This window comes from Lontra canadensis, unplaced genomic scaffold, assembly GCF_010015895.1.
Source record: "Lontra canadensis isolate GAN:19392208 unplaced genomic scaffold, GSC_riverotter_1.0 scaffold196, whole genome shotgun sequence".
In the NCBI taxonomy this organism is placed as follows: domain Eukaryota; kingdom Metazoa; phylum Chordata; class Mammalia; order Carnivora; family Mustelidae; genus Lontra; species Lontra canadensis.
The window spans coordinates 185925-213194 of NW_022631190.1; the positions used below are offsets into that span (position 1 = coordinate 185925).

The 27270-nt window shown below is 42.4% G+C and overlaps 1 protein-coding gene across 1 annotated transcript in view; it reads right to left on the reverse strand.

Annotated features, from left to right (window-relative positions):
- Positions 1–27270, reverse strand: part of SLC7A14 (solute carrier family 7 member 14) — a 108899-nt gene that overhangs the window by 43225 nt on the left and 38404 nt on the right. The window contains exon 2 of the mRNA XM_032847936.1: positions 6087–6543. Coding sequence (XP_032703827.1) covers positions 6087–6390 — 304 coding nt within the window. The 5' untranslated portion in view covers positions 6391–6543. The remainder of the gene's footprint in view (positions 1–6086; positions 6544–27270) is intronic.

Below are 27270 nucleotides of genomic sequence, written 5' to 3' on the forward strand. Positions count from 1 at the left end.
GTTCCAGTTTCAGCCAATGTAAGTTACAGAGAAGGACTTATGAAAAAGTCTCTTAAAAAGGACACAGAAATATGGGAAAAGACCTGCCTCAACCTGTTCTCCTTCCTGTCGTCTGGAACTCAGATACACTGACTGAGCTCCAGCAGCCTTCTTGGATCTTGAAGTCACCTTAAGGAGGGAAGCCAAGCATCCTTTATGGTAGAACACAAAGATGGAAGGGTCTCAGTCCCCATGACTGCAGAGCCACAATAGCAGCCTCCTTCCAGATTCTTTCTACGCAGGAAAGAGGTGATATCGTTTCTCATTTTTGCTTTTCTGTTGTGTGTGATTGATCTGACCCTAATCTGCTAATACAGTGGCAGATGAGCAAAGTGATTACTACGTGGGCTCTGGAATCAGGCTGCTTTCACTCCATTCTTTTCTCTGTCACCTCTTAATCAGGTGCCTTAAGCAAGTTACCAAACTTTTTACAAGCCTCCATTTTCTCATGTGTAATGTGAGGACAATGACACCACTTATCACATAGAGTTGATATGAGGATTAAGTAACATAATGTGTTAAACACTTAGAACTCTTGGTACACAGTAAGAGCTCAGTAAATGTTAGTTGCTGCTGCTGTTATTACTATTATTACTACTACAGTTGTCATACTTACCCTCAGATTGGGTGTTCATCTTCATCCATAAGCAATGGGTCCTTTAGAGTAGAAAAAATTTCTTATTTGCCTTTGGGACTGCCTCAGAACTGGTAGATGGTGGGCACACAATACATTTTTACTGAAACACATCTTCTTATATTTTTGTCAACTATTTCTTATGAGTAATGATGAAACTCACTGGTTTTGTGCATCAGACTGGGGACTGATGCCCTGTAAGCACACTGTCACTTCATCCCTCCTAAAAAATCTGAGATACAGGACTAAAGGGTTATTGTAGGATGTGCATGAGCTTAGGAGTCATTCAGAACTACATTCTATTTAAGGTTCAAATTTGATAATCTTAAAAGAGAACTGGAAATAAACTTTGGAAAAAGAATCAAAGCAGGCAACCTTACTCAAGTCATAGGAGGCTTGTAGGGCTTTGAGTGGCCAGATGTCACCAGCATGGTGGCTTTGTTCTGTGTTTCATCCTGAGTCAACAGAATTAGAGAACCTCTGGAAGCCATCCCGCTTTCATCCCTCAGTCTCTCAATATGGTTGTAGGTGGGAACCAGGAAGAAAAACAATTTCCCCTATCTCGTTTATTTAATCTGGTGTATTCAAAGAGTTTTTAAGATTTGGTATGAGCATGGGGTCTGGTTGTGACCTGTTGAATATTAAAGAGTAGATAAGGCCTTATGGACAGAGGGTAAATGTGCAGCACAAGCTGCTTCCTCTGATAAGTTTCCCTCCACCTGCAAAAGGGCTGTGGGCAGTAATGATGTTGATTAGTAGGAGGAACTTGGGAGGTTCCTGTAATTTTGGCTCTTGTCAAATTATAGAGGAAGTGGCTCTCTGTCTTAGATTTGTTTCATGGTATAAGCTAGTTTGCAGAGCACAGGGGATGATGCCATAGAACCAAGAAAATCTCTTAAGAATCTGTTGGCCAAATAATTTATATTCTAACATATGCTTTCTCTTTTTGTAGGTCATAGCTGAAGTAGGAGTTAAGTTTTGGTGCCAATGACAGAGTAGTTCTTAACTCTGGCTGCACATTGAAATCCTCTGAGGCTCTTAAAAAGAGACCATTCCCCGGGTTTCACCCCAGGGCAACTGGGTTAGAATCTCTGGGGTAGGGCCTGGGCATCAGCATTTTAAAAAGGAAATATACAGGAATTAATAGAAAACTAAAAGTTGAGTCACAAAGTGGGAGAAAATATTTACAAAATCACATATATAATAAAGGAATTATATTCAGAATATATAAGGAAATCTTAAAAGTTAATAATAAGAAAATGAAGAACCCAGTTAAAGAATGGGCAAAAGATTTGAACACTTCACCAAAGAAGATGGATGGCAAATAAACAAATAAAAAGTTGTTCACAATATTAGCAACTAGGGAAATGCAAATGAAAACCACATTGAAATATCATTATACACCTTTTAAAATGGCAAACAAACAAAGCAGCAAGAAAAAGCAACACCTGACAATTCTGAGGGCTAGCAAGGAGCAGAACAACTGGAATTCTCAGGTAGAGCTGGTGGGAATGAAAAATAATACAGTCACTTTGGAAAAGAGTTTAGCAGTTTATTATGAAGTTAAACCTACACTTACCACACAATCTGATAATTCCACTCCTAGGTATTTGCTCAAGAGAACTGACAGCTTGTGTTCACACAAAAACCTGTACATAAATATTTGTAATGGTTTTATTTATAATGATCTCAGACTGGAACCAACTCAATTCAACATTCAACTAGTAAATGGATAAATATACTGTAGTATATTCATGCAATGGGATCCTACTAAAAAATAACAATGAAATGACCCAACGATATATGCAATATGAATGAACATTAGATGCATCATTCTAAGTGAAAGAAACCAAACTCAAAAGAGTATATACTGAATGATTCTATGTGTATAACATTCTGGAAAAGGCAAAAGTATAGGGACAGAAAACAGGTTAGTGGTTGTCAGGGGTGGGGGTGGAAGAGAGGAGAATTGCAAAGAGTTAACAAGAAGGAATTATTTGGGGATGATGGAACTCTTCTATATCTTGAGTGTGGTGGCAGTTATGTAATTGTGTTGGTCAAGCTCATAAAATTGTATATTTAAAAGGATACATTTTACTGTATGTAATTATATCAGTAAAGTTGACTTCTTTCCCCCAAACGATTCTTTAGAAAAAAAAAAATTCCCCAAGTGATTTAAATTCATAGCCAACTTCAAAAGATGTTGTTGGTATAACAAATTTGAATCTAGGTTCTGGTATTTAAATTTCAGTTTTCTTATATGTGAAACTGAAGATAATAAAACCCACCTTGAAGAGATATTATGAATTTTTTTAATTTTAAAGATTTATTTATTTTAGAGAGAGAGAGAGAGAGAGGACCTGTGGGAGGGGCAGAGGGAAAGGGAGAAAGACTCAAGCAGACTCCTTACTGAGTGTGAAGACCAATGTGATGCAGGGCTTGATCCCATGAACCTGAGATCATGACCTGAGCCAACATCAAGAGTTTGATGCTCAACCCACCACCCAGGTGTGGTGCAGAGATGTTATGAGTATTAAATGTGATAATGTACGACAAGCTCCAAATACAGGATTTGGCACACAATAATAACAACTGCTTATGTAGCACTATGTGCCAGGCATTGCCACAGCACTCCCAGGCATCTCTAATCTTTACAGAAACTCTGTGAAGGAGATATCATTATGACCATTTTCAAGGTGGAGAAACTGAGGCTTAGAGAAATTATGGAACTTGCTCAAGGTCTCACAGCCAGCCAGTGGCCCAGCCCATTTCCAAGTCTAATCTTTTTTTTTTTTTTTAAGATTTTATTTATTTGACCGACAAAGATCACAAGGAGGCAGAGAGTCAGGCAGAGAGAGGAGGAAGCAGGCTCCACACTGAGCAGAGAGCCCGATGCGGGGCTCGATCCCAGGACCCTGAGATCATGACCTGAGCGGAAGACAGAAGCTTTAACCCACTGAGCCATCCAGGCACCCCCCAAGTCTAATCTTAACTTTGGTGATTACTATACCACTTCTGAAATCTCAATTTCAACATCCTGCTTTTTGGCTTCATGTCTACTGTTCTAGTGCACTTTCTCAGTATTTTCAATGGTGTCCTCATGGTTGGGCCAGGTTTTGGTAAGGCCAGAAGGAGAAAGGAGCATGTATTTAAAAGTCTGAAGGTAGAGGGGAGTTTGAATATTGTGATATGGAGAAGTGGTGGGAAGTTTGGTCAGGGGAGATGAAATATAGTGATGATGATACAGGAGTGGAAAGAAGATAGCAGAGGGGGACTTCCCTCAGTTTAGTGACAAAGGATTACAGAATGAGAGGCCTGGTTGGAGGCATGTGTTATAAATATGCACAAATTTGTCACAAATTATTTTGGCCCGGGTTCTGCCTGGGAGCTATCGGAGAATTCTGGCTGGCCTCAGTGTAGAGAAACGTATGGATACAGCCACATGTTGAAGGGGGGGGTCCTTTATTTGGAAAGAGGTAGGGTTTTATTTTGGTGTTTGGTGTGGTGGTGAAGTCACCAGTTACTTGGACATTCCAAGACCTTCAGTAGAGCTGGGCCAGTTTTGCTGACAAATTCTCAACAATGGATTCTCTGAAACCAGGCAACACACCAGACTCTGTTGGGAGTACTTGCCAATTTTTGTGGTGTAAATACTCCTACTATAGCCAATTTCAAGGTAACAATGGAAAATTGGGGAGAGGTGTGCACAGTTACAGCTCTTGGCAGCTGGCACGAGCTGGTCCCAGAACAGCACTGGCTGGGTCAGTCTTTGGTCCTCCATATGAGCAACAGAAAAGTCTGAGCTATGTAGTGCCACAAGCATCTTGGCAGGGGTCAGCCTTCCAGAATGCAACTGAGCCTTGTTCCGGTTTCTAAATATAATGTAACACTGCAAAGGTTAAAATGTGGGTGACTTATTTGTAGGACTCATTGTGGTATGGGAGATAGGGTCATAACAGAATGGAACTAGAGGAGAGTGGGCAATCTGCATTAACTGGACAGGACTCAGCCATCTGGCCTATGCCTTCAGTGGAACCCCTGGTTATATGTCTGCTTTTTGTCCTACTATCGTTCATTTGTTCTATATGCTAATACTTCTAGATCTATATATTTATAGTAAGTAAGAATCTGGCACTTTCCTCCAAATAGTTTTTTTGCCAATAAGCTTGAAAATGATTGCCATTGGGTTAATAGCCTTTGAAGTTTCCACAGAATTCATCCAATTGAATAATTTATTTTCATCTATAGGAAAACATAGGTTCTGAAGGAACCTCAATTATTAGGCTATTCATGCATCTTAGAGATGACTTCAGGAAAAGGGATACTTGTACAACCAATAGGGAAGTAAGCCTTGACAAGAGATAAATAAAATCAGTTTGGAATTACTTCCCTCATTAAGTTAAAATGATATAAACTTTCTGGTTATGTGTTCCTGGGCTATGCATCCCCTGTGGATGAAGGCTAGTCTAGACGGACAATATTCATGTAGAACTTTCCTTGTGCTGGTGTGCTTTTGTACATAGGAATCCTGATATATTAAGAATTCTTGCTTCTGAGGCACTGGATGAGGCCATGATGTTCCCTGCCAGGACAGGAGCTGACCTACACGATCTGCCACCAAAACCCCAGCGAAATGCTTTTGCATTTACAACTCTCAAGAAGCAGGATGTGTTCTTTGTCCTTCTTTTTCAAGTTATTATCTATTGACCTATTCCTGGGAAGATACTGTGGATCACAGATCAAGAGAAAAGGAGGGAAGAGGAAAAGGAAAATAGAGGAGCCTTTTCACAAATTATCCATATATAAGTCCTGGTGCCTTATGTAAAAAATGAGTTTTATGATTCTTTCCCAAGGAGAGAGACGGCTATGGCTGAAATACCCCTATAGAAAACAATCTGTTGAAGTGCTTGTGGCAGATGGTGCTTTGTGATTCTCACGATGGCTTTATATTTCCTAGCTTGGTTTCCTCCTGCTTGGGGGTCACAATGCCAATTTTTGGCTCATCAAATCCCAGTCATATCAGATTTAGTGACTTGTCATTTTGCTACTCTGCCTAGCCTTTATGTATTACTTATAATCCAGCTATATCCACCTCCGCACAAAGGGATTGACCTATCTTCCATCGAAAGAGAGAGTTATGATAAAAACGGAGCCATTAAGACATGACAGGGAATGAGAAGTTAGGAGGTGGTCAGACACCAGAATAATTATCTGTAACAAAAAACCGAAGATAAAAGAAGCTACTACAGTTGAGTTTTGAGCTCTCTGGCAGTAAGGGCAAGAAAGGAGCCTGATGACCCCTTTGCTGACACTTCATACTTCTCAGCACTGAATATTCTAGAGGAGTGGGATGAGAAGTAACAGACTGACCAGTGCACTTTCCACAGGCCTTCCACTGTACTGAGACACTTACCTGATAATATGGATGCAACGGCTGCAATGATGAAGGACACAATGACACCGGGTCCTGCCATTTCCTTAGCCACCAGACCAGATACCACGTACATCCCCGTGCCCACGCAGCTGCCAACGCCAAGTGAGATGAGGTCCATGGTGGTGAGCACCTGAGCTAGCTTGGTGCCATGAGCTGTGGTGGCCCCAGTTCCCTCCAGCATGGACTCCACTGGTTTGGTGCGCAAGATCCTGGAGTGCATGGCATACCAGGCAGCCCCCCACTGCACCCGCCGGGGGTCCAGGGAGGCAAGGAAGCCACTCATCCTGTGTGATAGGGTCTCGGTGAAGGCCAACTGATGAAAGAGGTTCTATGGGAGCCTTAGTGGGTGCTTCTGGAACTCATCTAGTGAGTAGGGATCTCCTTTTTAGGAAAGGTCCAGAGGGACCCAAAGCCGCCTTCTCCTGGGCATGAATGTCTGCAGGAAAAACACAAGAAAGAAGAAGATGAGACTAAGCAGGGACAAACGATGACTTGGAGGCATGTTTGGAGGTCGATATACTGAACCATTTAAATAGGTCTATCTTGTGTACTCACAATGTGGGAGGGTTGTATTCTCCTGTGTGTTACCTCAGGTCCTAAATAACAATCTGCCATTTGCACTTTGTTGTCTCTGAGTCGTTCTGAAGAAGATGATCTGAGTCAGGGCTCTGCCACTTACTGCTATGGGACCTTGGGTAAGTCACCCTCCTTCTCTGTGCTTCAGCTTCAACTGTATAATGGGGTTAATAAAACCTTCCACCTAGTGTTGATGTGAAGATTAGATTAGTATCTAAAAAGAGCTTAAGACAATGCCTGGCACATGGAAAATGTTCACTTGGCCTGGCTCTGCCAAGACTTACCTTGTTGCTGCTGCTTCTTGGTAGACTCGGTCTGTGATTTTTGGACACATTCTTTGGGGGAAACAACATCCTCATTTTTTAAATACAAAGATGTAAAATTAGATTTATGACTTTTAAGGGGGACAATCCCACCCCATGGTGTTGTTTCGGAACTTTGCTTTCAAATAAAATGAAAACTGTCTTGAGCCTTTTTTTGCTCTCAAAGATCGAAGAAGAGGACGTGTTCTTGGCAGTTGGTGGATGAGCCCCAGAGACGCTAACCGGCTGGGAAGGTGTCACCCAATTTTCCATGATCTCGCAGACATTCTTGTAGATGAAAATTCTGCTCATGATAATTTGAACCCAAACGCTAATATTTTTATGTATAAACATATGGGGTTTTCAGGGATGGTTTTAATATACATTGACTTTTCCAGGAATCCAACTATAGAGTAAATGGAAGGATGATTGTAAACTCTTTAGTTTGGAATCAAAAAGGAATTCTTCACGGCTTCAGAAACTCAAGGCCCCCTGTCAGCACCACCCATGGATCTCCCATGCAGCATACCTGTGACTGCCTGCCATTTGGAAGCAGCACACTGACAGTGGTTCTGTATACAGCGAAAGCATCTGACAGCTCCCTGGGTGCCCACCTGAGTCTTTCCATACTCAAGTATGTTCCATACAGGCAGGTTATTCATGCATTCTGCTTCAGGGTATTAAAAGGGGGTGGTCTAACAAAGCCTTTATTACAGAAAAGAGCTGCTGGTCTTCATAGAGCTGAGAACTATTATATTAGATGATTTCCCAAGTTTTGAACAGTTAGAGAATGCCGAGATGATATGAAGCTACTTTCTTTGGAAGCCAGAAGTTTTATGCAGTTCTATAAAGTTCAGGTACAGCTGAACATTAATTCCAACTATGGTGCTGACAAGCCTAGGACATTTACATTTACAAGAAGTACCAGCCCATGTAATCTACCAATATTATTAATTAATACTACTTAATGCTTAATGTAACATTTGTCTGCTTTTAAAGGCTTTACAAACACAACCTAATTAGAAGAATCAGGCAACATGAGGCAGTTTGGTTTACAGGGGTTGGGCAATGGACCTACTGGTTTAATTTCCTCTAGTTTTGACAGTGTTGTTTCATGCTGTGTTTTAATTCTTGACAACACCTTAAATATCAGTACATGTGGATAGTGCCATTGTATATGGCAGAGTTATTTTAAAAGCCTAGGGTGTCAGCAGTCTCTTTTCTCTCTTCTTTTCTTTTCTTTTCTTTCCTTTCCTTTTCTTCTCCCTCCCTGCCTCCCTTCCATCTTTCCTTCTTTCTTCCTTCTTTCCTTCCTTCCTTCCTTTCTTTCTAAGATTTCGAGATTTGTCAGAAAATGTATCACATATATACCAGAGAGTCTGTGAGAACAATTGTTTTACTTGAGCTCTTGTGAGAAATTAATGTATATATCTATTTAATTTCAACTCAGCCAGCATATACCAAGTATCTGTTATGTGCCAGGCGTGGTCTTAGACTTGGGGTACAAAGACATGGTTCTTGCTCTCATGGAGCTTTCAGTCTAGAATGTGAGGTGATGAACACCTAAATCACAAGGCAAGGACTAAGGTTTGTTTTTGCTTTTTCCTGAAAAGGTTATTTTTTAGGGGTGCCTGGGTGGCTTAGTCAGTTAGGCATCTGCTTTTGGCTCAGGTCATGATCCCAGGGTCCTGGGATCAAGCCTCATGTTGTGGGGGGGGGGGGAGTGGTGTCTCAGCTCAGCAGGGAGTCTGCTTCTCCCTCTCCCTGTTCCTTCTACTCCCCCTGCTTGTGCTCGCTCTCTCTCTGTCAAATAAATAAATAAAATATTCTAAGAGGCTTATGTTTTATTGTTTTTCTTATTATAAAGCCATAGGATGTCTACCGCAGAAAAATCAGACAACATAAACAGTGCTGTTCAGAGAGGAAAGAATATAACACAATACGCAGGATGATAAATAAAATCTGATCATTCCAGGGAGACATGACGGGCATATCAGATGTTGAATTGTGTACCCCCCAAATTCGTATGTTGAAATCTTAACCCCCAAGGTCTCAGAATGTGCCTTCATTTGGAAATAGTTGTTACAGATGTAATTAGTTAAGATGAGGTCTTCTGGAATAGGGTGGGCACTTAATCTAATATGACAGGTGTCCTTGTGAAAAGAGGACATTTGGACACAGAATGAGGTGTGAAGATGAAAGCAGAGGCCAGGTTGATGCATCTAAAGGCCAAGGAACACCAAGGGCTGCCAGCAAACCCCCAGAGGCTGGGAGAGCGCCGCGGAGCGCGCCTCTTCCTCACCCCGCTGCACCGTCCTCGCAGACTTCCAGTCTCCGGAACAGGGAGACAATACATATCTGGTTTTCAGATGCGCAGTTTGGGGTGCTTGGTTATAGCGGCCCTCACAAGCTAACCGCAGTCGTGAAGGACACAGAACGGGGTGCTGAAGGGGTGAGAGAGGGTCTATGAGGCCACGGATTGGCATTGGCCCCTGAGTGACGGGGAGTCAGTCGTGCCGGCTGTCAGGAGAGAGCGGTCCTGCGCCGCAGTCCCAATGCGAGAGCGGGTGTGACCCGTTCCCGGGACTGAATGAAGCTGGGATGTGGTGAGGAAGAGGAATCCGGTGTCTTGTCAGAGCTTTACATGTGCCAGCTAATTTAATCCTCATGACAAATCTGCCTTTAGAGAGGAGGCCGGGAGAGGTTCCGTAACGTCTCCAGAGTCGAGGAGCCCATAGTGCCAGTCCTTGGCCCTGGGACACCTGCTTGCGAGTTCATGTCCTTCCTCCTGCCCCTCTCACCTGAGGTACGGCGTCAGCCTGCAGAGGGCTTCGGAGCTAAGATAGGGCTTTGTCACTCTGAGCACAGTGAGAAGTGCTGGAGGTTTTATTTAAGTGAGTGACATGATAGGATTTACGTTTTAAAAGGCTCCTGTAGTGAAAAGAAGGGCCATATGTACCCAATGTTCATAGCAGCAATGTCCACAATAGCCAAACAGCGGAAAGAGCCAAGATGCCCTTCAACAGATGAATGGATCAAGAAGATATGGTCCATATAGACAGTGGAGTATTATGCCGCCATCTGAATACCCAACTTTTATATCAACATGGACGGGACTGGAGGAGACTGTGATGAGTGAAATAAGTCAAGCAGAGAGAGTCAATTATCATATGGTTTCACTTACTTGTGGAGCATAAGGAATAACACGGAGGACATTGGGAGATGGAGAGGAGAAGCGAGTTGGGGGAAATCGGACGGGGAGACAAACCATGAGAGACTGTGGACTCTGAGAAACAAACTGAGGGTTTTGGGGGGGTGTTGGGTGTTGGGTGAGCTGGTGGTGGGTATTAAGGAGGGCACGTATTGCATGGAGCACTGGGTGTGCTTATTCATTGCTTATGCAATGAATTTTGGAACACTACATCAAAAACTAATGATGTGTTTTATGGTGACTTACATAACACAATAAAGAAAATAAAAAAAAAATAAATAAAAGTCTCCTTTTAGTGTCTGTGAGGTTAACCGAAGAATCATGTGCTAATGATAAGTTAATTCCAGGATGGAGTAAAAAGGTGCTTGAGGTATGGCCTGGCCTCTGAGGAGACAGACCAGCCAACGGAGAACCATCACCAGAGCAGTTACATAGCAGCCTGTGCACAAGGACAAAGGACATGGGGGGAAGGGGACAACCATCCGGAGGGCCAGGTACAGCCTCACAGGTCACCTGTGTCAGAAATGAGGAGAGTGAGCCCATGTCAGGGCAGGGCAGGAGCCTTAATGTTGGCTTTCTGAAGGATAGTCACAGAGTTTTCTGATCTGATCCCTTTGCAGTGGTTCCCTGCAGTCTAGAATTGCCCCAGGCTTCTTTCAGAAACACTGCTGCCTGGCTCCCACCCTAGAAATTCGTTCAATTGGCCTGAGGTGTGGTCTGGAGATGGATATTCTGTAAGGCTCCCCCGGTTGGTTCTAGCAAGGCCCAGTTGGGTCCACATGCCACCAGGAAAGACTAAAGTGGTGGGTGTGGAAAACCAGGTATTTCCTGTGATGATTGATTTTATGTGCTACGGGATGCCCAGATAGCTGGTGAAACGTTTCTGGATGTATCTGTGAGAGGGTTTCTGGAGGAGATCAGCCTTTGACTCTGAAGACTGAGGAAAGAAGGTCCTCCTTCCTCATGTGCGTGGGCATCTTTCAATCCCCTGAGGGCCAGAATAGAACAGATAGGCAGAGGAAGGGTGAGCTCACTGTCTTTGCTGGAGCTGACACCCAGTTTCGATTCTCGTGCATTGGTGCTCCTGGTCCTTGAGCTTTTGGACGCAGAGTGGGGTTTATATGATTGGCCCCTCCACCCTGATTCTTGGGCCTTCAGACGCAGATTTAATTACACCTCTGGCTTTTCTGGGTCTCCAGCTTGACGACAGCAGACTATGGGACTTCTCAGTCTCTGTAACATGGGAGCCAGTTCCTGTAATAAATCCAGATTTTCATATGTATCTGTAGATGTCCTAGTTCTGTTTCTCTGGAGAACCCTAAAACATTGTCATTTCTCACATGGGGCCACAGGTCAGACAGGTACCTCCTGTTTCTCTCTTTGGGTAGGTAGCTGGGCCTCTTGGTAGCTGTCTCCTGCAAGTAGTGACTACGGATGCTGTCGGTCTGGAGACACCCTCTGGGATACTTGTCTGAGCAGCCTTCCTCAGAAACTGTCGCAAGGACACTGAGAAATGAACCAGGCTTGTTAGGGTGGTGAAGGCTTTGATTTGATAGGTAATCATAAGCATGGTGAAAACACAGAGAAGCAACGGGAACACGGGTTGGGGGTGGTGAGTGTTCCTTCCTGGCTCTCTTTCCTCTGTGTAATTCCTCTGAGTATTCGCTTTATTGATGCAAACAGGGACTTGGGGCATTTTCTTTCTCGGTTGGAAATTTACTGGAGAGAACAAAATGTACGAGAAAACATGCTTCTAAGTGACTATTGACAATATCCATATTCATTACTCTCAGATTATGTTAATCAAAGATAGTTTTGGAAGCTCTCCGCTGTTGTCTTTCCAAGATGAGCAACAAATGTGTGTTGTGCTTTCTCTAGCACTTTTATTCAGGTTTCTCAAAATACTTCACAGCGATAACTAAGAAAGGCTTACAGGGCCTCTGGGAGGGGAGAGTCATCATTGTGGCGTTTGCTGGTGTGCTTGAGGGTTCAGCGGACTCCTAAGTCTAATGATGGTAAAAGCAGGTTTGTGTCGGGATGAAAATAATCATGGCTTAGAAGTTCACTGAATGGGGCACCTGGGTGGCTCAGTGGGTTAAGCCTCTGCCTTAGGCTCAGGTCATGATCTCAGGGTCCTGGGATTGGGCCCCACATTGGGCTCTCTGCTCAGCGGGGAGCCCGCTTCGCCCCTTTCTCTGCCTGCCTCTCTGCCTGCTTGTGATCTGTCTCTCTCTGTGTCAAATAAATAAATAAAATCTTAAAAAAAAAAAGAGAGAGAAGTTCACTGAATAGGTAGGATTATCGAATTAGGTTGGAGCCTGACTTTGGAAGTGAGGAGAGGAAGGAAATGAAGGCTAATAAAACAGTCAACAGCCAAACATTGTTCTGGCTTGATTTTGCAAATACACCAAGGGATTACAAAAATACCTCCGTGACATCCCCTGAGAATAGCTATCCAGCCTTTGCTGGAACATCTGGAGCAGCAGGGAACATGGGCTGATGGAAGCAGCCCCTTCACCCCTTCCTGACATGGGGAGTCTGGATTGCTGCAAAATTCTTTTAATCAGCGTCCCCTGGCAAAACGAGGTTAGTGTTTGACTAGAAGGTGCCTGGTTTGATGAGCCCCACCTGGAGGATCTGGAGGAGCCCTCTGAGGCCTGCCCCACTCCTGTATCCTGGGGTCTGGAGCTAACCCTCCTCCCTACTAGCCTCCTACTTCTCCTCTGGGCGGAGCTTCTGGCTCCTAGTTAAGAACATAATTCAGGAGTTGAGTTCTCTGGGTTCTCTGGGTTCAAGTGCTAGCTCTGCCCTTACTAGCTAAGTGGACTTGCATGGAGTCTTTCTGTGCTTCAGTTTTGCCATCTATAAAATGGGATAATAATGGTACTAGCTCATCGGCTTGTGGCGAGGAGCAGAGGAGTTCACAAGTGTGAAGCTTTTAGCACAGTGCCTCGCACACTGTGAGTGCCCCGAGAGCCCTAGCTGGCATCACCCTGCTCCCTGACCAGGTCTTTCTGTCCCCTACTGCTGACACCTCCTCCCACTGCTTTCACCTCCCTAGGGAGTTTTTGGAGGACTTTTGGCCTGCTGCCCAGACCTCACCCAGAGCTTTTCTCTACCGAAACTCCCTTGGGTTTCCTCTGGCTGCTGACCTTCCCACCAAGGATTTGTGCTTCCCTTTCTCATGCTTGTAGAGAGTGGTTTTCTCCTTTCCTATGTTTCACTACCGAAATGGGCTTCCTAGCAGATTTGCTTGGCCCTTTGGGTGTTACATCTCTTCTCATTCTTTTATGCCCTTGACTTTTCTCCACAAGACACACACACACCATGAGGTGGCTAGGACATGATGTGTTCCCCCACAGTCATCACCCTATCCCTGAAAACATGCTCCACTTCTGACCTTTACGCCCATCCCTTACCGCAGCCAGAGTCTCTGATGGTGGAACTTCTGCTGAGGTCCTCTTTTCTGTTGCTCTTCTGTTCCTTCCAAGCTTGCCAGATACGGCTCTCTGTTTGTACCCTGACTGTGGATACACTGCCTGTCAGTCACTGTAACGGTATGCTGGGTGTCTGATCCCAGGGTCTGCCCCAACAGAACATCCTAGCCAATGGAATTGACATCTGTGTCCAGGTAGCTTTCTCCTGTCGTCCCCAGTTTTGCTCTCTGTATCTATACAGATTAAGGTTAATCTGCTTACAGGAAAAGTCTTCAGGGTTTCAAAGACAACTAACATAACTCTTGGGAGATTTAGCCTCTCCAGACTAAACATCTTCAATTTCTTCAGTGATCAGCAGTGTCTCACATGGTACAGCTTCTAAATCAATACATCTTGATTTATACTTCTTGAGCAGGCTGCAGTGTATCATTGTTGACATTTTGGGACCGTGGCAAAGCAGTAAGGAAGATGTTTTTGATCAGTCTAGCGCTGTGTGTGTCTTAAGTTACCCAATGCTGGTCCCTGACAAATCAACTCAGAGATACTGTCGACCTCAAAAGTAGGGTTCCTGACTTTAGATTGCTAATCTTCCCAGTTAGTCTTTGTGAAATGCTGGATTGATCGAAACCACTTCAAGTATCTTGTGGTCACCTTCCGTATAACTTAACAACATGCTACCCCATTTATATTGTATGTGGAGCCTGAGGCCAGCTGGCTTTTTTTGCTTAGAATGTTTCTAAAGAGGGGTCTGGATCTATGACAGTTGTGTAGCTAAGCAAAAATGTTGTTTCCATTCAGCTTCCTTTTCAAATACTATTGTTTCTTTTTCTATTTCTAAAATGTTATTGAGTGCATTAATCAGCTTTTGCTGCCATAGCAAATGACATCAAATTTCAATACATTACAACAATGACATTTATCTCTTGCTATGACTCTACTCCAGGCTGTGGATTGACTTCAAGGTTTTTCCTCACGGTGGACGGCGAGTCTCTGCATGTCTTCTCAGACATGAGATTCAGGCTAAAGGAGCAATCCCCAGCTGACACAGGCTGTTGATTTGTGGCACAGGCCAAGAAGAGGGTCTGGTGGAAATGTATGATGCTTATTCTGCTTTTGGCTGGAGCTGGAACTCCACGGATTTTCTATGGGTTAAGGTGAGGCACATGACCAAGGTCAAAGTTAATGGGGTAGGATGTAGAGTGCTGTCATTGAAGACAGGTAAGTCAGATGGCAAAGCATGAGGTTGTATACTTTTCTTATAAAGGAAGATATGAAAAGCTATGACAGTAATATAACTTCTCTCACATGTACTACTATGTACTAGGCAAAGCAACTGCATTATAATTTTTTTTTGAGGCTAGTTTTTCTGGAATGGGTAGAAGTCCATCTGTCTGGTATATAAACTTAGAGACTCTGATTTGCTCATTTCTGTACTTCCACAATTAATTCTGTAAAGGTATGAATATCGATTTCCTTTAATGACCAGTATAAATCCAAAATTCATCTGCTTTTGAGAGACACCAAGCACAACAAAACAATGGGAAGTCATTCTAACCTCGAATGCTAGATACATATATATATGTATATGTATACATATATATATATATAATTATATATTTAACCTTATGAAGATATTTTATTTCTACCTGGTCTAGGACAACATTTCTGATTCTAAAATTTCCCATTCTGCTTCTTTGTTTGTCAACAGAGAATATTATCTATGTACATATTTGGCAGAAACTGTTGTGAAAACACTCTAAGGGGAATGACTGGCACCTACCTTGTGGGAAACTTGAGGAGAAGCACTAAGATACCACATCTTTCCTCCAACACCCCAGTCAGAGAGGATCTCACAGCCTGATGTCACCTTCCACTCTTCCCTCCCACCAATCCAAGGTCCAGGGGCTCTGGTCTCTGTGCGGGATCCTGTGTTACTTATTGTACATATGGCAATATGAACAAAACCAGAGCCCAGGAAAATGCAAAACTCTGCACTATTCAAATTCTGTTGGGTGAACACTTCTTTCAGAAGGGACAAATCACACAAGAAAATCAGCTAATTTCTCCATGCCATTAGAAAAGATTTAAGAAATTGCATTAAATTAATCATTGCCAAAAGTATTTAATGAGTTTCTACTATGCACTTAGCTCAATGGTAGCTATTGTGGCCATAAAAGAAACTACTACAAGGCACAGAATATCAGGAATGGGGCTTGAGCCTCCATCTTCAAAGGCAGCTGCATAGCATCTTCTCTCCTCCTGACCCCCTCTAATAAGGGTCCATGTGATTACATCAGCCCATTCATTTAATAGGGGTAATATTCCCACCTCAAGATCCTTCATTTAATCACCTCTACAGGATCCCCTTTATCATGTAAAGGAACCTAGTCACAGGTTTTAGAGATTAGGTGTGGACATCCCTGGAGGGGTCATTCTTTAGCCCACACGCCTTTTTCACACTTTTTACACATATCTCTTCATAAGCCCACACTATGGCATACTTTCACCTCTTTCTTCTTTTTCTGAAAATACTTGGCTCAGGCTTTCTCTGTACCCTTTCTCCAGGGTTCCATCCCTAATTATCAACTAAAACTTAACCAAAACTATGTTTGCCCACTGTTGCTTTAAGAATACCCTTGGTAGAGTAATTTACTCAGTTACTTTCAGCTACTTTTCGATGAGCAGCTCTGGGGACTGAGCACTGAAGGGACATACCCAAGGCCACGCACTAGGTAATGTGGTGATGTGAGTCTCCTTTCCTCCACCCCGGGCCTTCCCTACTGCTCCGCATTTAAGAAACTGATAATACACCATATGTTAATTAATTGAATTTAAATAAAATTAAGTTAAATTAAAAAAAATAAAAGAAGGTGAATGGAGCTACCTATATTTTCTTTGTATGATATCACTCCCATGCCAGGCTTGGGATGATCCCCAAAGGAAAATAAGCAGAACTCTACCTGGTGGCTTGGCCTCACTGGGCATTTCCTCCCCCCAGTTTGGAGAAGCATGGCTCCTATAGGAATCTTCCAAATGCTGTTATTCACATGATGAACTAGCTAGCTTCCCCAGGGTTGCTCAGGAAAATCCTTCAGTAGGTGCAACCTTGCAGCTGCTCTCCCCAGAGAGGCTAAATACAAATCCACAACTGCGTAACTGACTTTGTGCCTTTGGGGGTGGAGCTCATATTTGAAACTGTTTTGTTTTCTTTATTCACCATGTCTTAACGGATACCCAGGACTCTTTTGTACGGTGGATTCAGTATTCCAGAGGCCAGTCACCTGTCTGAGTTTCCATCCGCTGCCCCCAAGGGAAATTTCTACTCTTCTAAAGAGTCTGCATTTTAAATCAGATCATTTCAAGTGGACCGTTCAAGTTTTGATAATGGCCATTTTTATGTAATACAGCCATAAACAGACAAGTGCACAGAATCTTAATTTTAATCGATGTAGGTCATTTTCCATGCTCCATGAACTTCCAGCTCTGAACAAAGCCTGACTCCACACACCCGGCCCCACTCTCCTCTTCGTTTGTACTGTTCTCAATACACACCCTCTGCTTCAATGGGCTCGGAGCATGTAGTAGATGTCTGGCAGCACGTGTGCAAGATGCAGGGACAGAAGGAGGAAGAAGACGACCCTGTTCCTCCAGGAGCTCCCGAGTGGCCCAGGAAGGTGGGCCTGCCAAGGAAGTGACCAGGGAATGTGATACAGTATGTCTCCCCACTGATTACAATGACTTCACTTCTTAGCCTTTCTTTTTGCTGTTTTTTTCACCTTTCCCCCGCAGCCCTCCACATTTTCCTGTTCTTTTGACAACCCAACTCGTCCTCCATCTGCCATTAAATGTGTGTTAACCATTTGGGCCTCCTCTTCTCTGATTTCCTACGGAGGCTCCAAGTCCACATGTATTTTTCAATGGCCTTGCACAGATTGTTATACACTTGAGGACCAGGGTCTCCTTAAAACCTTCCGATTTTTGAAAGAAAATGAAATCCAAACTCCTACACAGTCTGGTGTCTACTTCACCCCTGAATTCATCTCTGCCAGCCTTCTCTTTGATGCAGCCATGCTGTCCTCCTTTCTGTTCTTTAAACACAGCAAATTGTTATTTCAGCGGTTGCACTTCTTTCTCGACCTAGGATCTCTAGCTGCAGGTCTTTGCGTGGCTCTGTCCTTCTCGTGATTCCAGTCTCAGCTGGGGTGTTGCCCTGCAAGAAGAGGCCCTCCTGAGCTACCTAAGCTAGAAGTAGCCCTGTCTTTTGTACTCTTTCCCTCGTGTTCTATCCATCTATCCATCTGTCCATTTATCTACCTATTTTTGAGTAATTTATCCCTATTTGATATTTATTTGTTTCTGTCTTCATTGTCTGTATTCTCCCTCTAGACTGTAAACTCCCTGAAGGTAGGGATTTTGTCCATCTTGTGTTTTGCAGAATCCCTAGTCACCACAGCAGGAACTGGCACATAGGAGGTAATCAATAAGTACTTGTAAAGTAACAATTCCTCCACAGTGGTTAAAAGACAGTTGGGCATAAAGCATTTCTTTATAAAAGATATAATTTATAATAGCATTTAAAAAAAAAGATTTTATTTTATTTTATTTATATGACAGAGAGACAGCAGGAGAGGGAACACAAGCAGGGGGAGTGGGAGAGGGAGAAGCAGGCTTCCTGTTGAGTAGGGAGCCTGATGTGGCGCTCAGTCCCAGGACCCTGGGATCATGAACTGAGCTGAAGGCAGAGGTCTAATGACTGAGCCACCCAGGCACCCTATAATAGCAGTATGTAATAATCCTTGCGATCTTGAGATATCATTGCAATGTAAGATGATTTTCTTTGTTAATTACTCTTTGTGCATAAAATCACAGAACACAGAATTTGAGAAATCAACTGGTCCAAGTATCAGATTTTACGAATGAGAAAATTCTCTTTTTGTTGAATGCTTTCACAAATCCCTTTGGGAAATTAAATTATCTATATAAGTAAGTATGTCTAATTATAAATAAATTATCTCTTTATGTTTTTGATTCTTTTATATTCATTAGGTCAAGAGAAGACTGAATGAGAAATACACAATATTAAAATATTAAAATCCACTTAAGGTTAGAGTTGTACTTTTTGATACAGATGGTCCACGCAGCAACTGGTAGATCTTCGTCTTTTTCCCAACCAGAGCAGCAGAAACCTCTTAAATTATAGAGTATGCACCATAGAAGTATATTTTTTAGTTTGGTTTATTGCTTTTTTTTTTTTTTCCATCTGGGAGGAAAATAGTTGAGACTTTTGATAGCCTGGGAATTTAACATGTTTTTGAAAAATAGAGATGTGCTTTGCTCTGTGGGTATACTATTCATGTCTAACTTCTGAGCCTCTTTTGAGAATGGTGTCTGTGCAGGGTTGGTTAGTCTGTAGGCCCTCGATATTTTCTGGATCCACAGCCCAGAAAATTCTTCTTCGGGGTAGATTCTTTTCCTGACTGTTATCAGTCATTTCCTTAGGGAATCTGAAAGCTGGGGGTGCATCTTTCAATGCCAACAGCACTAATTCACAGAAAAATGCCAGGTTTCAGTTGGAGACTTTGAAATGAATTTCCAACCCACAAGCTATTCAACTGAAAAGTGCTTGCTACCAAACTGTTGAGTTCAAATTTTTTCAGACTGCAAATTCTTGAGTTTGAATGTATTCCTCATAGAGCACAGTAAAAAGCAACTGTTAACACAAATACAAATGTTCAACAGTATGAGACAATATGTCCATTATCACAAGTATTCAAAGAAATGCCAAAAAAGGGAGACATTTTCACTTTTTAACATGGCAAAGATTAAAAAAAAACACTCATTCCTGATGGTGGGGATACTGCCATACACTGATGATGGGAGTATAAACTGTCATAAATGTTTTTGGAAAGTAAATATATCATGTAGAAATATTCAGAGGCAAATTTTTTTTCAAGAGCATCTACTGCAATATTATTTATAGTAGTAAAGACTGGAGACAATCTAAGTGCCCAAAACTAAGGATGGATTTCAATTATGAGCTATTCAAAGAATAAAATACTAAGCAAACATTAAAATGTGATTCTAAAATAATATTTAATGACACAAAAATCAACTAAAGTTACTATAACATTGAGTATTCAGTGTGATCCAATTTCATTCTCTCCTTCTGAAGGCAATGTGCCAAAATGTTAAAAATATGGACCGAAGTGTGGCGGTAGGAATGATTCCTATTTCATTTTTTTCCTGTGGGCAGCATGTATCCCTTTAAAATAAAAAAAGAAATATTTAATTAAAAACCAAAACAGAACACAGACCTTCCCAGAATGATGAGCCTGATTTTATTTCTGGCCATGGAGAGATATCCTTGGTTTCTGTAGTTACATGTTGTGTCTATGCATCTTTATTGTGGAAAACTGTTTTAGGATCTGTTCTCCCATAAAATGAGATTAGCTGTTATCACTACCATTATTTTCACTTTGGAGATAGAATTTTCAGGCCCAGGGAAAGCTTGGACTTGGTTACAGAATCAGCTTCACACAGCAAGTTTGGATTACCAGAAACTTGGAGGTAGGATTTTCCCAGTTGCTACACGAAGCTCAGAACAGCCTCCCTGCTGGAAAGATAGTATCAGTCCCCAAAGCAAATACCTTAGTCCTATCACTTTGCTTTCTCATAGCTTTGTCTTCTTTCTTTCCATATTGATCATCCCCCAAAGGCAACTAATTCTGATAATTTCAAGAACTGTTGTAAAAATTCTAATTATTTCTACTATATTCATCGCTTTTTATAAAACAAGTAAAAACACTTCTTCACCCAAACACCACACCTTCTTTAGCTATTGCCACACTTAAACTCCTGTCCTAGGGGCTATCTCCACTTCTTTGGATCTTATCAGTCATTGAGACTCTCCATTCTGCCTTCCGCATCTTTCTTGCCACCAAAGAGGTCCATGTTGCTAAACCCAGTGAACATATTTTAGCCTTCCTCCCTCTCACCTGAGCTGTCAGAGGCATTCAACACAGTTGTTTAAGTTCCTCTTCTCAAAACACTCTCATTTTATCCCTAAGAGATTTGGATTTCATCTTACAGCAGTGAGAGTTATGGGGTGTGTGTGTGTGTGTGTGTGTGTGTGTGTGTGTGTATGTCACATGCAAACTGGACGGTGACCTCCTATCATTTTTTTTGAGAATAAGGTTTTTTTGTGGGTTTTTTTTTTTCTTATTCAGTGTAATGAGATTTTAAAAGGAAGAACACATCCCCCAGAAGACCTTTACAGCTTGTAGGCTTTTAGTTCTCAATATGGAGTCTACACAATGAGGTTCTGGTGTGACCGTGTATTGGTGTGAGTCAATATCAAGAAACTATTGTGTCTTGATGCCTGGAATGTCTTTGCTGAAAGAGTGGTCCCTAAGTGTAAAGAGACATGAAAAAGAAATGTGAGAATTTGCTTGACAATATGAACAAGAATACAAATAACCCTTGAGGTAGAGCATCCAATGGTTTACAAACTTTCATGTCCACCTGGACTGTCTGGCCATCTCTGCACCTGACCCATGCTTGAAGCTGACCTGTCTGAGGCTGTTGCCCTCCTTGAGATTGAAGCTCAGGTTGAAAGTGTATAGTCCGCTTGCCAAGTGAGGCTGGTACACCTGCTGCCCTGGTGTCTTTGACCTCTTCTCTTCCCTCAGAAGACACCGGCCCCGATCTGACCTATTCTTTTATGCCTTCTCTACGGAAGGCCATGGTGCCTGCTGTTTAGAATCAGCCCAGGAAGAGCCCATTGCTCTATGTTCTGCATCAATGAGGTCCATGAGTACATGGTCCTTCATCTGTAAGAAGCACAATCTCTTTAGAACCAAGCGAGGTGGGGAAAGAGATATGCCAAATTGCGTTTTATATTTTGGCAGCTGAAATGTATCCCAACAAATGAGCCTCTGCCCTCAGAGCCTGCTATCCAGAATGCTTAATTATTTCTACCTCCCACAGGCAAGGACTGAACATGTAAGTCCTTCTTGCCTGTGGTTTAGGTCAGATCGGAACCCCCATTCCATTCAGTTTGTGAGGAGTCTCCAACTAGGAAAGGGTGAACTACCCTTGGGCATGTCAAAGGTTTGAAACAGCTTCCATTATTGTTTTGGATTCTGAGTCTTATTCTGTTTCCAGTAGAAAACGTGTTAAATAGACAAAAAGAGAGTTTCTTATTGCAATGCTTAAAAATGATATGTTAAGTGGTGATATACCTAAAATACCAATCATAGAACTTAAATAAGAGTGTCTTCCTTCTCTGTCTTCTATGTTTGCACACCTGAGGTAGAAATCTTTGCCCATTTCCACCTATGTGCCAGATACTGCCCATGCCTTGTCTTGGGTGGTCCTCACCTAAATAATAGCATCACTTATATGATACACACACATGCACACACATATATTGCTTTTTTAAAAAAGATTTATTTATTTAAGAGAGAGTGTGAGAGTGAGCCAGTGCAAGTGGGGTAGGGGCAGAGGGAGAGAGAATATTAAGCAGGATCCTCACCCAGAGCAGAGCCCAATGAGAGGCTCAATCCCACAGACCCTGAGATCATGACCTGAGCCAAAGTCAAGAGTTGGACGCTTAACTAACTGAGTCCTCCAGGCATCCCTATATTACTTGTACAATAACACTACTCTCACTAATATTTTTAACCACCTCCACATTAAATAGGGGGAAACTGAGGCACAGAGCAATGAACGCAGCTACTAAATGGCAGAGCTGAGCTTTCAGTGCAGGCAGTGTAGCTCCAGAACAGTGAACCAGCTGGAGTAGCCCTGTTCAGTAGAGCTCTGTGATGATAGAAATGTTCTTTGTGCTGTCTGCTGTGGGTGCTTTTGCTGGTAGCCACTAACCACATGGGTCTATCAGGCATTGAAATGTGGCTAGTGCCACTGAAGGAATGAATTTTAAGTTGTATTTAGTTATAATCAATTTAACTTTAAATGGCCACATGTGGCTAGAAGCTATATAACCTGCACTTAATAACTTCCAAAATAACATCAGAAAGGTAATGGTATCCTTTACAGAAGAGGACACCGAGTGTTAGAAAAGTTAGGGGATTTATCCAATGCTTTGAAGCTAGAATGTGGAAAAGCCAAGATGCCAGCCTCTAACACCACATACTTTGGTCACCAGAGATGCACACCCCGCCCTCTGGCTCTGCATCTCTTTCCAAAGAGGATCGGAAAGCATATCTTTCTTCCTTCACCCTTATCAAAGTCTTTTTCCCTTCCTCTATTATGAATGCAGTAACAGTAGAAGAGTAGCACGTGGCAGCAGAACATCATGCAACATGCGTGGGGGAGGGGGCGTGGTCCCGTAGAGTCTAATTGGCCAAACTGTAATAGCTTAACTTGGTAGTAAGCAGTAAGCGGTATACTCATTCTTAACATTCTTGAATGCTGATCCCAAGCTATTCTTTTGTTGTCTTTATCTTCTGTTATTCTTTTCTCCAACCCACCCCAATTCTCCCATCATTGGTAATAAAATATATGCTGCAGAATCAAACAACCTTTGATTAAAAGTATTAAAGTTTTATCTACTTCAAGCTTTGCTATTTGCTCCCCTACTCCGAAAACAAACTTCTTCCAATTAGGTTCGTTGGCTAATACTATTATTAAAGAAAAAAATACAACCTTAAATTAATGGTTTAGAAGACTGTCACTTTTTTTAAGCATGGTTTTGAATAAATCAACCTTATGTTAACTCATGGTGAGCCAGACATAGTGTCTTGTACCCACTAATCTCTCAACGATTAACCTTTCATTGATTGGCCTTTTTCTACCTTCCATTAGTGACTTAGGAATTATCTGAATAGGAAACCTCAATTTAACCACTGGGCATGAACAGAGAAAACAGAACTTTGTTCAACAACAACAAAAAACCCAATTCAAATACTGGTGTACCCAGGCTTAAAGCACCCAGGCAATCTTTTTTGGCTTCAAAAGAGAAGAAATGCTGTCACTTGTCAGATAGCAGTCTGCCCATCTGATCACAAGATGTGATCACGGTCTTATCTGGAGACAAAGACTCACGCAGGTCCCAGACAGAAGGAGGCAGAATCTAATGTTTCCGGGGGGTGGAGGGAGGAGCACACCAGTATTTCCAATGACCTGGAAAGTCAGAGTCCATTGGACAGCAGCTTGAGAAGAGACAGAGGCAGGACTCTTTTAGGACATTATAAAAATGGAGAGAAAGGACATCTGTATTTGGGCCTCCTTGATTCTTCTACTTCCCCTGTGACAGACCCTAGACTTGGGGAATCTCAAATGATGATTGAGTTAATGCCAGTATAGCCAAACTGATGGTACTTAGAAAGCCAGAACATTAATGTAAGTTAGTTTTCTCCCTTCCACTAACTCATTTAGAGGGAACGAGCTCATATGGTAGCACAACAGAAGAGAAAAGAAGGCATTTTATAATTTCTCAAGACATGACATCTAGCATTGTAGTTTTAAACAGTTTTCTACTCCCAATCAGACGTACAAGCCCTTCCTGGAGCAATCCCACTGTCAAACTGTGCTGTTCCCTTGTGCATCCACCTGGAAAGCAATCAGATGGAAAGACCCTCATACAGATGGGCAGCTGGCTCTAGAAGGCGATTTGGAGCAGTTTTTCATGAGTCCAGTCATTTTTCTTTTTCACCTTAAAGGCTGGACTTGAACTAGTATTGCTGGTGAGAGCCATAGCACCATGAATAATATCACATGCAAGTGGATGAGGCACACGTCTCCTTGGTCTTTCAAGCTAGACTCCCAAGGGTTCTCAACTCTTTAGAATCATTTATAAGCATTTGAGTCCCCTGGGAGCTTCTAAAAATAACAATGTCCAGTCTCACTTCCAAGTTTTTTTTTTAATATTTATTTGTTTTTAAAAAAATATTTATATTTATATTTAATTGGTCTGAGGTGGGAACCTGGCATTGATGAAGTTGGAGAGCTCCCCAGGTGATCCCAGTGTACAGCCAGAGCTGAGACCCACATATAGAGCAACCAGCAGCCTCAGGCTCTCAGGAGCCCCCTTTCCTTCCCTTCCCCCTCCTCAGTGTCTACTGCAGTGACTCAATGAGCCAAACAGGTAGTTTCTACTTTCTGAAGTGTGTGGGAGGGTTTTTTCCTTTTATGAACATGAAAATATTTTCCATCCTTTAGAAACAGAGCAATCTATACCTATTGTAAATAATTTCAAATAAGTTGGAGGTCTAAAAAACAAAGTCAAAACCACTCATTACCTTCCACTAGAGATGATTTTGGTATATGACTTTCTTGATTTTGGTATATGACTTTCTAGAATATTTTCTAGACATAAGTATTTTTTTTTATCCATACACACACACACACACACGCACACACTTTTACAAAATTGAGACACTATTTTGTGATCTTTCTTTTTTTCACTTAGTATATCAGAGGTATCATTCTATGACTGTAATGTAGATAAACACCCCTTTAAAGAACTGTAGGAGTTGCTCATTTTATGTATATTCAATAATTAGTTTAATTTTTTTAATGGAAATTGAAGCTCTTCTCATTATGTTGCTCTAGTAAACAATGCCTCAGTGGACATACATTTTGCAGACTCTTTTGTATAATCCCTTACTCTAAGTTCCTAAAAATGGAGTTACCAAGTTAATGGGTATGTATCTTTGATGTTATGAGGCCTTTGCCAAACTGTCCTCTCAAAAGATTGCATCAGTTTACATGATCCCCAAGATAACATGCCTGTGCCCATTTCCCATCAGTCTTAACAGTCTCTGAAATAGGTAGAAACCATAAAACAAAAATCTGCATCTGTAAAACTTGATTTAAGCTGCATTTACATAGTGCCTAATATGTGCTGGGTGCTAAGAGCACCATGACATGTAAGCCAGAGTTCTTGCCTTCTTCTACTTAGTGCTTCTGGGTACTTTAATGTATATAAATATCATGTGAGCATCTTGATAAAATGCAGTTTCTGCTTCTGTAAGTCGGAGATGGGGCCTGTAATTCTGTATTTCTTTTTTTCTTTTTAAAAAGGATTTATTTACTTATTTGTGGTGGGGGGAGGGAAGAGAGAGAGAATCCCTGAGCAGATTCCCTATTGTGGGGGGGAGCCTGACAGAGGGCTCCATCCAATGACCCATGAGATTACGACCCGAGCTGAAACCAAGAGTTGGACACTTAATGGACTGAGCCACCCAGATGCCTTGTGATTCTGCATTTCTAAGAAGCTTCCAGAAGGTGCTTGTGCCTGTACAGTTGGTCTGCATCTAGCAGCAAGGCTCCATCCTACCTCTGGGTCATTGCAATAGCTGTTCCCTTTGCCTGTTTTGTTCTTCCCCTTCTTTGCTTAGCTCAATTGTTCCCCTACCTGGCTGCACATGAGAATCACGTAGGAACCTTAAAGAAACAAAAGCACAAACACAGCTCCTCAGCCTTTTCTATGGAGCTATTGAGTCTATATCTCTGGAAGAATCAGTATTTTAAACAAAACCACAGACCAGACTATTGGAACTGCTGATTAGGTTGTTCCTACTGATCCCCAGGTCTCAGTCTGCATGTCGCTTCTGTTCTATGAGTGGGTTTGGATTCTACCCCAACTGTAAACTTCTGTAGCACTCTGCACTTCTCCTTTGGGGCCCCCACTCCATGTAATACATGAACTGTGTCCTTACTCATTAGAGTCTGTGTCCCTTTTAGTCTCTGAGTTCCATGAAGGCACAGCTGTGTCTCTCTTGGGTACTCAGGGCCTGCTGGCAAGTTGGTGGCACTCAGGACACAGGTGAGAATAAATGAGTAGACATACCTTATAAAACACTTTGTAAAAATTTTCACATTCAATTGTCCTACGTCTGTAAGGCAGGAAGTGCAGGCATGTCCCCATCTCGCAAATGAAAAGACAAAAGTTTGTAGAGAGAAAGTGACTCATTCAGTGTTGACACAGCTTGAGGTAGACCTGACCACTGGCCTTCTGAATACTGGCCAGCCCCTCTCTGCCTGCCTGCGCCCCTCCTCTACAGCTTCTATACTCAGCCCACGTGAAAGACATCTGTTTAAGTGTCCCTAGGGTGACCTTTATTATGGTTTCAGAATTGAAAATGCTAACAGTTATCCCCACCTGACATCCTAGAGAGAAGCACTTAGTTTGAACAGTGACATGAAGAGCACATCCTTTGAGAATAAACAGTGGTTACCCTGGTCACTTCCATGTTACATTTTTAAAATGTGAGCAGTGGAGGGGGTGGGGGATAAAACATATGTAGACCAATCAGCAAAAATCAGCTTCCTCCCATACCCACAGAGGTGGGGGGACTCTCAATGAGAGTGAAGACTGGAAAGCAATTTAAGCTCTTTACAAGGAAATCCTTATAATTTTAGGGGCAGAGGCCCAATAGGTGAAAGCTTCAGTCTAGGAAAATGCCAAAGCTGGGCTTGCTGTGGTTTTACTTCTTGGCGATTTTACGTGCAGAGGGGAAAAGAGGAAGACCTGCGGCTACAATTAAATGGTATTTGCAACCAGTGTGTTTAGTGAGCGTGATCTGAAAACAGGTCACTGGATCTCAATTTTTCTAGCCCCCCTGCCACCTTTTACCACAGCACGCATCGCACCACGAATGTGATGGAGCATT